The following is a 12769-nucleotide window of genomic DNA, read 5'->3' on the forward strand; positions in this document are numbered from 1 at the left end:
AGAAGACTTCTAGGTTATCTTTATTACTTGTAATTACAAGTAATATTTGCTCATGGTTTTAGGTAGATGCTTCATATCATTTTAAGAAAAACTCCATGTATATTATATTTTGACTATTTAGTGTTTTGTTTTATTTTTTGTTTTTTGTTTTTTAAACCCTTACCTTCCATCTTGAAGTCAATACTGTGTATTGGCTCCAAGGCAGAAGAATGGTAAGGGTAGGCAATGGGGGTCAGGTGACTTGCCCAGGGTCACACAACTGGAAAGTGTCTGAGGCCAGATTTGAACCTAGGACCTCCCGTCTCTAGGCCTGGCTCTCAATCCACTGAGCTATCCAGCTGCCCCCTATCCAGTGTTTTTTAATTAGAAAGAGGGTTGTATTTTATCAGTGGCTTTTTCTGCATCTATTGATATAATCATATGATTTTTTAAACTATGTGGCTAGTTCCTCATAAATCCAGTTCCTCATATCCAGTTCCATAAATTCCTCATTCCTCATGAATCCAGTTTGGTCACAGAGTATAATCTTTGTGATATGATGTTATAGACTCCTAGTTAGTATTTTTTTAGGTTTTTCACATTCATATTAATGAAATCATTCTATAATATTTCTATTTGCTCTTTCTAGTTTGGGTATCGATACCATTTCTGTATCATGAAAGGAGTTTGGCAAAACTCCTTATTTACCTTTTATTTCAAATAATTTATTTATGAAATTAGTTCATCATTAAATATTTGGTAGAATTCACTTGTAAATCCACCTGGTCCTGATACTTTTTATTAGGAAATTCATTTATGGCCTGTTCAATTTATTTTTCTGAAAAAGGCTTCTTTAAATATTCTATTTCCTTCTCTGATAGTATAGGCAGTTTGTATTTTTGTAAATATTCTTTTTTTAAGTATTCTGTTTCACTTTGTGGTTCAATTTGTTGCCATGTAATTGAATAAGATAACTCCTAATGATTGCTTTAATTTATTCTTCATTGGTAGTATATTTTACCCTTTTCATCTTCAGTGCCAGTGATTTGGCTTTCTTCTCTTTTTTTTTTTTTTTTTAACCATATTAACCAGTGGTTTATATGTTGTTTTTTTAGTTTCCTTCATTAAATCAACCCCTAGATTTATTTATTAATTCAGTGGTTTACTTTATTGATCTCACCTTTAATTTTTAGGATTTCTAATTTGGTATTTAGTTGAGGATTTTAAAATTTGTTATTTTTCTAGTTTTTTAAATTGCATTCCCGGTTCATTGATATATTTTTTCTCCATGTTATTAATATAAGCATTTAGATTTTCCCTCTAATTTCTTATAAATTTTCCTCTAATTACTGATTTTGCTATATTCTGTATGTTGTCTCATTATTGTTACTCTTCAGTAAAATTATTTATTGTTTCTATAGCTTATTAGTTAATCTACTCATTCTTTAAGATTAACTTATTTAGTCTCAAGTTAATTTTTACTTTGTTTTTCCATGATTTTTATTGCATTATGGTCTAAGAGGGATGTATATTATATTTCTGATTTTCTACATTTAACTATAATGTTTTTGTGCTCTAATATATGGTTCATTTTTGTAAAGATAGCATGTGGCTGAGCTGGTTTGAGTTTTAATGCATAGGTAGGATTTTTGGAGGTAGTGGTATTGGAAAAAATTTTCAGTGCTTGGGAATTCATGTAAACAAAAGTGTTCAAGGTTGCAAAGCACAAAACCTATTTTGAGAAGTGTATAGACCAGTTGGGTTAGAATAGGTACTTTGCCTAAAGGTGAAGTCAAAGATAAACCTGAGAGAGGGAGGTTGGGACCCCACAATGAAAAATCTTGAGATAAAATTATAAGAACTTTTGATTTAATCTTAGGGGCAGTAGAATGCCTTTGAAGACTTTTGAGCATGTGGCAGACATTCTTAATGGGGCATTTTACAAAGATCAGCCTGGCAGCAGTGTACAGAATGGATTGGAGGCATTTTAATAGTTTGGGGAAAGAGTGGTCTGAACTCTGGTGGTGACAGTGGAAACTTAAGTACATGCAGTTTATTAATTAATACCTCAGTGCCTGGTGTTGCTATATTAGAAGTATATAAATGACCCGCTAGAAGATGAATTTGAGAAAGGCAAGTATAGCAAAGTAGTTTCAGGGGGGAAAAATCTGTGTTGGAGTCAATAGTTTTAAAATTTAACATTTAGAGCGATTATCCAGAGATTTCACAAAGAGAAAGTACCAAAGGACTGAAAAAAATAATGAAGAATATTAATACTGAAAAAGCAAGCAAGAAGAGATATCAGTAAATACCTTCTTATTAAAATCTTTACAAGAGTAATCTGCAGTTATAGGGTTTCTTTGATAATGATATAGGAAGACAATAGACCTTAAAAAAAGAAATTTTAATGGCAAGTCTTTCATAATTATAGACAAGAGAATTCCTCATTATTGATTAAATAGAAATTACTAGAAGTGAAGCAGAATTTGATACAAAAAATGAATTTATGAATAACATGCTTTTTATCCAGAATTTTAAGAAAATGTATGAAGGAGGGGGAGGGAGGAGAATTTTTGCCAGACTTAGATGACATCCATAAACTTTAGGGAATTCACAAAAAATGTATAAGAGTAATCTAAGCCCCAGAAATAGGTGATTAAAGGATACAAATTGGCAACTTTGGGGATAAAAAACACAGATGACCAATTATTACCTTTAAAACCATTCATATTCTCTTATAATAAAAGTAAAACACCCCCTTCTCCCAACAAACACACACACACACACACACACACACACACATACACACACACTCTCTCTCTCTCTTTCTCTCTCTCTCTCTCTCTCTATCTCTCTCTCTCTCTCTCTCTCTCAAGTGGTCTTGAACTTTATGCCTCTGATCTAAAGGAGGTGAACTCATAACTCATAAATTAGTATGAAGAATACATTGTTAGAGATCCTAAATTACAGGTAAGTACCTATTTTGGGCACATAACAGGGTTTTAATGTTGTGGACAAACTAGTTTTTGTATTGTTTTTCACAAACTAGATATAGCTTCTAAATTGAAACTTATGAACTAAAAATTTTGAAATGAGCTAACCTAATTTCTGATGTTTCAGCTCATGGAATGCTGTGTAAATGCCCTGGTGACATCCTTTAAAGAGACAATTTTAGCAGAGTGCCAAGGCATGATAAAGCGAAATGAAACCGAAAGTAAGTGAAATAAATAATAAATTACTTTGGTGTCAAATACAAACAACTGTAAATTATTTGATAATTTAATAAAAATAATCAAATATTACTTTTTAGTAATTAAAGAACATGTTAATGTGTTCTGTGCTTGAACATGACGATATCTTATGCATCATGTTAGTAGCACTGCTATAGAACTCTAAATATGTAAATTTCAGCAGCTTTTTTATACTTAAATTTTTCACCAATTTTTTTCTATTTAAAATATTGTTAAATTAATGGTACTTTAGTAGCCTTTTAATTTAATTGAGTATTTAATAATGATATCTCTTTAAAAGCCTATTTTACATTAAATATGGAAACTAAAAAAAGATTTTTCATGCATTATTTATAGGGTTCATCTTGTTGCTTTATAATCAGACTGTATTATATTTTAATAGTCTGTTTTATTTAATTAAAAACTGTTTATGCCAAAAATGATTCAAAAATGCATACACATAGTCACAGCAGGTATGACATTATTTGAAGAGCATTAAATAATTCCCCCAATTTTTAAATTTTTACTTTATTAATTTATAGGCTTAGATAGTGTAGAAAATATATGTAAGGTAATGGGGTCACCCAGTAGTTAGTCAATAGTTAGCAATGATCTTTTGATTTCATTGTTTTAGCTGTCAACTAACATTGAATGTTTTAAAAGATTTTCTTTAAAAATCAGTGTGGATGTTCTATACAAATATGAACCATCATGTTTTTTAAACCATGGTGAACAATTTCTGTGTCCAAAAAGATTTGAAATTATATAAACAACTCGTGAGGTCATTATTATTTTTTTAGGATAGGAATAAGGACTAGCCCCATTGTAGCTTAAGACCTTCCCAGCAACTTCTGGTCTTAAAGAGGTAACTAGAGGGGCAGCTAAGTAGCACAGTGGATAGAGCTTCAGGCCTTACATCAGGAGGACCTGGGTTCAAATGTTGCCTTGGATACTTCTAGCTGTGTGACCCTGGGCAAATCACTTAATCCCAATTTCCTAGCCTTTGCTGATTTTCTATCTTAGAATTGATGCTGAGACATACGGTAAGGGTTTAAAAAAATAACGTAAACTAGAATACTGAACATTAAATGATTTGCCCAAGGTCACACAATGTGTCAGAAGTGGGGTCTGAACCCAAGTCCTCTGGCTTCAGGGTCAACTTTCTATCCACTATGCCATGCTCATTTTCCCAAGTTAGGATATTATTACTATTTATCCCTTAATTTCCAGAAAGCATTTACAATAAGATTCTCTTTTTAAAAATAATTATTTTCTTATTTAAAAAATAGTTGATTGTTTTCAAGAATAGATATATTGTATAAAACAGGATCAATCTATAACTTACTGTTTACAGTCTTCAAAGTACATTTGAAGTTTAGTAGCTTAATTTCGTGTACTGGAACCCCACTAGTAGCTAACAGAGATGGATCAAACTGAATAGTACTCAAGCACTATACAGGAGGAGTTGTGGCATTTATCAAAAGCACTATATTTGTTCATTTATATCATAATGTGCTTATAAGGCTACTTATAACAGAAGGTATTCCCAAAATATGACTCCTTCGAAAAGGATTATAAGATGATTCTCATTTTTTTAAAAAAAATCTTTAAAACTTTTTGGTTGTGGAGGAAATGTAAAAAAAAAAAAATTACATTTCTTTTCTGTTCTATAAAATATCTTAGGTATTGTATATTATGTTACATTTTAACTATTTGTTATACTTGAAAAAAATTGAGATTACCTAACTATTATTCTACATTACTGGAAAGAAATTAGGTCATTCAGGTGCCATTTCAACATGAAATATGAAAACTTTGAGTTATGGATTTTTTCTTCATTTCTATAATTTTGGAAATAAACTGGGAAATTAAATCAGAATCTCTCTGCTATAATAATTTTTAAACTCATTTTTCTTTCATAAGAGAAAATTTCAGGTAAGTCCCCCCCCACCCAATGGATGAGGTAATTTTCTGGCATGCTTTTGTCTTTTCAGAACTACACTTAATGTTTTCTTTGATGGACAAAGTTCCTAATGGAATAGAGCCAATGTTGAAAGATTTAGAAGAACATATAGTGAGTGCTGGCCTAGCAGATATGGTAGCAGCTGCTGAAACTATTACTACTGTAAGTTTTTTTCTAAAAAATATTCTAGAAATAAACACATGCCAAGATGATTATGAATATAAATTGGCAAATATTTAACATTTTTATTAGAATAACATTTATAATGTGATATCACAGAAAGAAAATAGTAAGTGCTTTAGATCTATAATAATTATATTTATGTTACTTTCTTAGCACATTTATGTAGCTACAGATTTGAATCAATTTCACCAATATAGCATTTTGGTTAATTGTTTAAACTTTGTAAATGTGTTTTTATTTCTAGGATTCTGAAAAATATGTTGAACAGTTACTTACACTATTTAATCGATTTAGTAAACTTGTCAAAGAAGCATTTCAAGATGATCCACGATTTCTTACTGCAAGAGATAAGGTAAGTGACTTCACTTTGCTTTTTCCTTTTTTTTAAATTGTATTTTATTTTTAAATTTTATTTTATCAATTTAAGAAAACTTTTCCATGGTTACATGATTCATATTCTTTCCCTCCCCTCCTCCCACCCCCTCCAATAGCCAGTACTCAATTCCACTGGGTTTTTATATGTGCCATTGATCAAGACCAATTTCCATATTATTGATAATTGCACTAGGGTGATCATTTAGAGTCTACATCCCCGATCATATCCTCATCGACCCTTGTGGTTAAGCAGTTGTTTTTCTTCTGTGATTCTGCTCCCACAGTTCTTTCTCTGGATGTGGATGGTGTTCTTTCTCATAAGTCCCTCAGAATTGTCCTGGATCATAGCATTGCTGCTAGTAGAGAAGTCTATTACATTCATTTGTGCCACAGTATATCCATCTCTGTGTATAAGGTTCTTCTGGTTCTGCTCCTTTCACTCTGCATCAATTCCTGGACGTCGTTCCAGTTCACATGGAATTCCTCCAGTTTATTATTCCTTTTAACACAATAGTATTCCATCACCAACAGATAGCATAATTTGTTTAGCCATCTCCAATCAAAGGGCATCCCCTCATTTTCCAATTTTTTGCCATCACAAAGAGCATGGCCATAAATATTTTTTACTGTACTTTTTACTAATGATGTCAGTCATAGTTTACTTTTAGTTAGAAAGTTTTATTTACTTCATAAAGGATTATTTTTATATAGTTAATTCACTCATCTTTACCATTGGTGGAGAATGCCATTCATAATATTAATATTAAAAATATATTAGGTATAATATGATATGTCATATATTATAATATTTATAATATTAAGATAATTGTTTGGTTTTGTAAAATTTTGTAGTATATTTTGCATCCATATTTGATTTTGTATCTATCATTTGGGATGCCATCTGATTTTTTTTTAAAAAAAGGAGCTTTCCAGTTTCCATTATCTTGTTCTACCCTGCTTCTTCCCACAGTTTTGTTTTGTTTTTTAACCCTTACCTTCTGTCTTAGAAGCAATACTGATTATTGGTTCTAAGATAGAAGAGTGGTAAGGGCTAGGCACTAGGGATTAAGGGACTTGGCCAGGGTCACACAGCTAGGAAGTGTCTGAGGCCAGATTTAAACCCAGGACCCTCCTGTCTCTGGGCCTAATTCTCAATCCACTTAGCCACCCAACTGCCCCTTCCCACACTTCTGAGAGTAAAGCAAAGTACTTTTCTCTAAGTTGGATTGTCCTTATTTTAGTTTACATTCAGTAAGTAAAATATTTATCAAATACCTAGTTTATAATAAGGATACATATTGACTCAGTTCTTGGTTATACAGAAACATAAACCCTTTCTGTCCAGTAACAATTCTAAGACAAAGGCAAGGACTAAGCAAATGAGATTAAGTGATTTATCCAGGGTCACACAGCTAGGAACTATTTGAGGCTAGATTTGAGCCCAGATCCTCCTGACTCCTGTCCTTCCATTCTATCCATTGAGCCAATTGTTTGTTTTTACAAGGAATTCCTATAACTTATAGACTGTTTGAAGGAGTTAAAAATAACAGATATAGTGAGGGAATGGTATTGATAAGGGATTTTTTCACCTACCATATTTTAATGCTTCCAACAAAATTAGTAATTTTTATCATAATGTAAGATGTTATACCATTCGTGGAAAGCTCTAAATATTTTCATTAAGTAATAATCCTAATTAACATTATACTTCAACTGGTGTCATTTTCTCTTTTCCTTCTCTTCCCTTCAGATCATTTCTAAATATTATATTATGTGAAATTCACTCCTCTTATTTTAACTTAGCTCATATCAGATTTTCACTTCAATTTCCACTTATTGCTCCTGAGGTGACAATCTCCTTATTGATGACAATGAACAGGTTGATACTTGTCTATTGGACCCTATTCCTTTAATTTTTTATCTCATTTAGCTAAAGTATGTCTCCCCTACAAAGAGAATTTAAAACTAGTTTAGCCATTGTATTTAAGTGACACAGGACTTGAATGTAGGACCTAGCAGAGCCCAGCATAATTAATCTAGAATTTGCTTTAACATTCTTGTATACAAGTTTTGAATGCCCTAATATAAATCAGTGATATGGGTGTAGGATTCTTGAATTTCTGCTAATTTTCAGAAGTGGTATGTTATAGAAAATTGTATGCTTATATCTTTGTTTTGACTCGTAAAATTCCATTCTGCCACTTTGATTTATGTTCTTCCTATGTTCATTTTCCTTGAGCATTTGTTACTATTAGCTAAACTAACCTTTCTTGATATTCTTAACTCCCTTAGCTTCTATGACTGTACTTTAATGTTTTTTCTGTCTTTCTAACCAGCCAATTGTCTTTTCTGCCTTTTCATCTTCTTTTCATCCCTTACAAATGGATAGAGTTCTGTCCATTACTCTTTCTACATTCTCTCCTTTCGTGATACCAACTATTATTTCTGTTGCATTTTTCTAGCTTGCCTACTGAATATCTCTGCCCAGGTTACTGATATCTCAAATCACATGCTCAGGGCAGAATTCATCTCTGCTAAATCTGCCTCCCTCCCTAACTTGTCTTTCTTGTAATGGGCACTATCATCCTCCCAGTCTCCTAGGTTTTTAATTTTCGGAACTGTCTTTAAGTCTTCTCTGTTTCTTATCCCACTCAGCCAGTCAGTAACCAAGTCGTATTGTTTCTGACAATAAAATTTCTTGCACATTTGTTCCCTTCTTTCCATTCCTACTGCTTCTCCTAAAGTTTAGATCCCTATCTTTTCATTTTTTCTATCTTACTGTTCATTAAACCTCCTCACTAGTCTTCTTGCCTCCAAGCTTTTTCTTTTCAGCCCATCCCTCTAGCCTTAGATCCTATTTCCCTTCATTTAGTCTGTATTCTAGCTAATCTGGGTTTATTTTCTCCTTGAGCTGCTCTCTCATTTCATAATTTTTGTTTCTACTATCACCTCTGCCTGCAAGGCATATTTTTGCTTTGCCATTGATGACTAGCTTGAACATGGCCTATTTTTTCTATACTCAGAAGGAAAGTGGAGTTAGGTCTAGTTGGAAATTTGATACATTGCCTGGGGAAATAAGAATGACAGTCCTAAGGAAGGGAGGAAACTGTAGCAGAAGAGCACAATATAAATGTTTAATAAATTTGCTAAATTGAAATAACACTAAAAGTGGTATCAGACTACCTGGATTTGAATGTCTTCTTGTCCTGCTCCCCTGCTTATATTTCTTTGGGCAAATCAATTAATTTGTCTGGGACTTGGTTTCCTCCTCTGAAAAATGAAGTGACTGGACAAATTATCTCTACGTTCTGAAAAAGCCAACTTAGCTTAAATATTTCCTATTCAAAAATTGTTCTTAAAACAAGAGACTGCACACAACAGTTTTTCTTTTACCTTTATAACCAACTTTGTTCCATGTTTCTTTAATAACCATTAGATATACCCATTTTATCTGCCCAGGATATGTTACCTAATTGTAGAATCAAATGCAAGTGACCCTTAAGGGCATGGCCTTGCAACTATTTTTTTCCTCTTGCTTCAGAGGTCCTTGTTCTGGTATGACAGGAATTCTAATATTGACTGCCTCCTTATGTTTCTCCTTCTCCCTTTTATCAATGTAAATAGTATTCACAATACTGGGGCAATTTTGCATAATCTGTCTCCCACACTGACTAGTTTATCTAATAAAAACATAAACTCAATATAACCTGCCCACCAGAAGAATTATCTTTATTCCATGATAATTCCCTCTCTATAAATTTTATGATCCTATGAGCTCTCTTTTAAAGATTCTCTTTTTCTTCAGGACCCAGTTGATGTGCCATCTCTTCTGTTTGGCCTTTTTTGACACCCTCAGCTAAAGAAGGTGTCTCTTCTTATTTCTCATAGTGTTTTACTTGGACCCTTCCTTTGTGCTTTTCACATTCTTATGTTGGACTGCTAGAGTCAGAAAGACCTGAAATCAAGTCCTACCTCAAAGGCCTTATAGGTGTGAGACACTCAACAAATCATGTTATTTCTGTTTCAATCTCTTCATCTATAAAATAGTGGTAATAATAGCACTTACTTCCCAGGGTTGTGAGGACTAAATGAATTATGTAAGGAGTAAAAGGGGGTTTTTGGTTGGGTGAATATTAAAAGGTTTGGTTGCCAGGGAGTTGAATAATTGTCAATTCCCATTAAAGAATAACCTCAAGTCAGAATGCCTTTTGTGAAAGTTTATTTACAAATGAGAAGAGGAATATAAAAAAAGAAAATCAGAGAGGATAGGATAGAATTAGTAATCTAACACACTAAGTAATTTGCTCTGGCCTCCTTGTTCAACCCAGGCAGATCTAATTAATCCTCAGGAGGAGGAGGCCAGAGGGCTGGAGATGAATGAAACAGAAGCTTCAGTCACACAGTCTCTTTTGAAAGAGCAGTTTCTATAGAGAAGTCCAGGAAGATTTAGTCTTTACACTCAATACCTGTGATTCCAAGGGAGAGATTAACAGCAGATTAACTTAGTCCAAGGTCTCAGCCAGCAGTCAGAGCTCCTCCAGGTCCTAGTCACCCACCACAAGAAGGGAGCAGCCAAGAGCCAGAGCCCTGGAAGTTCTTTCAATTTATCCAAGTCATTTCTTTCATCACTTCCTATGCCTTTCTCTTAGTTTACCTGTCCAATCACAACAGAAGCTTTTCTTAGGATTGCCTAGGGAGCAGTCAATTCTGATTTGACACCCATTCTTGCAGGCATGGGTCACAGACCTCCCTACTTTAGAGTTAAGTGGAGTTGTTTACACTTTGGGTGATTAGATTTGAGAATGGGCAGGGCAGATTTAATCTCATTATCACAATTAACATAAAAAGCTCTTTTAAAGCTCTTTTAAACTTTAAAGTGCTAGAGACATGCTAGCCATTATTTTAAATGATGATGATAATATAATTGTAATCTTTCCCTGGCTGTTAGATTATAAATTCCTTAAGTAAAATGTCTGTGTCATATTCTTCTATATATGTCCTTTGCACCTTGCACAGTACCATACATATAATAAGCACTTTCTAATTTCATATATATGTATTTTAAATGTGAAAATATTTTTAACCTGTCTTATTTTACGTCATTTCTAGGCATACAAAGCTGTTGTGAACGATGCTACAATTTTTAAACTTGAATTACCATTAAAGCAGAAAGGGTAAGGAAATTTTTATTAAGGAAACATTCATTTTTAAATGAAAAGTTATCAAATTTACCTCTTGAAACTTACCTTGTTCTAATTGTTTTAAGAATTCATACTAACCCTCATTCTGTGTGTGTGTGTGTGTGTGTGTGTGTGTGTGTGTGTGTGTCTCAAAAATTATAAAAAATGAATAAGAGAAATTATTGTTAAATTTTTGGACATTGTTTCTTTTCTACACTTGTTCCTTGTGTAGACCCACATGTGAAAACAAACCTGTTCGCAATTGTCACACCATCTGCAAATTAATGACCTGAATCTATGCAAGCTCTAACTTAAAAGTATATTTGAATTTTTAAGGATTTCTCATTTCAAGCTCAGTGAACAATTATGTTAAATAAATCCTTTTTTAGTTCAGGAAAAATATTTACAGAATACATTTTAAAAATTTTACTTAAAAAACTAAACCAAACCCTAAATTGATATTTTTCTGAGCTCGGACAAGTTCAGTCTATTTATTTGCAGATGGAAGGCCTCTGCATTGGGGCCATTAAAAATGGGCCACTTTGCACATATGAACTAAGGTAAGTACAGCTATTTTGTAAAACTTCTTATGAAACACAAATAATTTTATGGATTTTTTTCTTTTAAACTTCAACTCTTCCATGTCCCTCCCCAAAAGAATCAGGAAATTATCTTAATAGTGGAATATTTTGTCTTTTATATCATGTATTTTCCATCATTTCTGATTCTAACTATATTGCAAACCTCCCTGTTTTACCTTAATTGTTTTGAGGGAATGTCAGCCTAAATAAGTGAAGTCCAAATTATACAATTTTTTAAAATGTAGTAAGTCTTGTTCCTTAAAGTATGTAGAATCTTTTGATTTGACACTTAAATAAACTCTCTTTAATAAACTGTACCTTAACATAGGAGATAAGGCAACTTAAGATAGACCATTCCTCTCTGGGTCATTTTCCATCTACTCTATATGCTATATATACTGGCTTATTTACATGTTATCTTCCATAATTAGCCTGAGAGCCTTTTTTTTTTTTTGTATCCTCAACACTTAACATTAAGTCTGTCACATAGTAAGTGCTTAACAAGTGTTTATTGATTGGTTGATGTTGGGCATATTCCAGATCTTCAGTAGCTGAAGCTACAAGTATAGGTGTGACAATTAAAGACTGGCTTTGGGTAAGAAAAATTGATTTATTGGTTAGACTAGCAATAACCAAGAAATTAATTGGTCAGTGATCTCTCTTAGTGATCAAAGACCCAAGAAGTGCTCTCATATAGGTCCATATATAGCCACTTTGGGGAGCTCTTTATTCAGCCTTGGACATCCTAGGACATCAGGTGATACATCAAAACCCTCAAACCATCCCCATCTCCATATTTGGTAGTCACATACAGGTCTCATCTCATGTCACCTAATGTCTAGGAGGAGAAATTGAGTTCTGGTTGGTCAGGAGTATCCTTCCTAATCGTTCTTAATAGGATATTAAAGGACTCAGTTTTGCTATGTTCAGGTCCATCTGGCATAAACTGATTCTAATTTACACATCCCATAATCTGCCTATCTTCCCGGCTTTACAGTGGGGTATTCCTTCATGTTTGTAGAACAAAGGAATGATGGATGAGTTTAGAACTCAGGAATAGCAATAATTCAGTATATTAAAAATTAAATCCTCTCATAGGGCTGGTGGTATGAGGGGCTACAGCTATTCCCAGGTTTTTTGAGCTCAGGGTCCCAAGTTGTCTCAACCAGAGTCTGAGGGTTAGTGGTGGTTTTTGAAGTGGTTTGACTCTACTGTCATGTGCCTTCATGGTGCCTCATTGATCCAGTCAGGCCCGTTCAGATACACTGTGATAAATTA

General features: G+C 33.2%; 1 protein-coding gene across 1 annotated transcript in view; it reads left to right on the plus strand.

Annotated features, from left to right (window-relative positions):
- The window catches only part of CUL5 (cullin 5), a 104645-nt gene that overhangs the window by 73108 nt on the left and 18768 nt on the right, over window positions 1–12769 (plus strand). The window contains exons 9-12 of the mRNA XM_044669015.1: window positions 3100–3193; window positions 5204–5334; window positions 5600–5707; window positions 10840–10904. Coding sequence (XP_044524950.1) covers window positions 3100–3193; window positions 5204–5334; window positions 5600–5707; window positions 10840–10904 — 398 coding nt within the window. The remainder of the gene's footprint in view (window positions 1–3099; window positions 3194–5203; window positions 5335–5599; window positions 5708–10839; window positions 10905–12769) is intronic.

Source organism: Gracilinanus agilis, chromosome 3 (assembly GCF_016433145.1).
Source record: "Gracilinanus agilis isolate LMUSP501 chromosome 3, AgileGrace, whole genome shotgun sequence".
NCBI lineage: Eukaryota > Metazoa > Chordata > Mammalia > Didelphimorphia > Didelphidae > Gracilinanus > Gracilinanus agilis.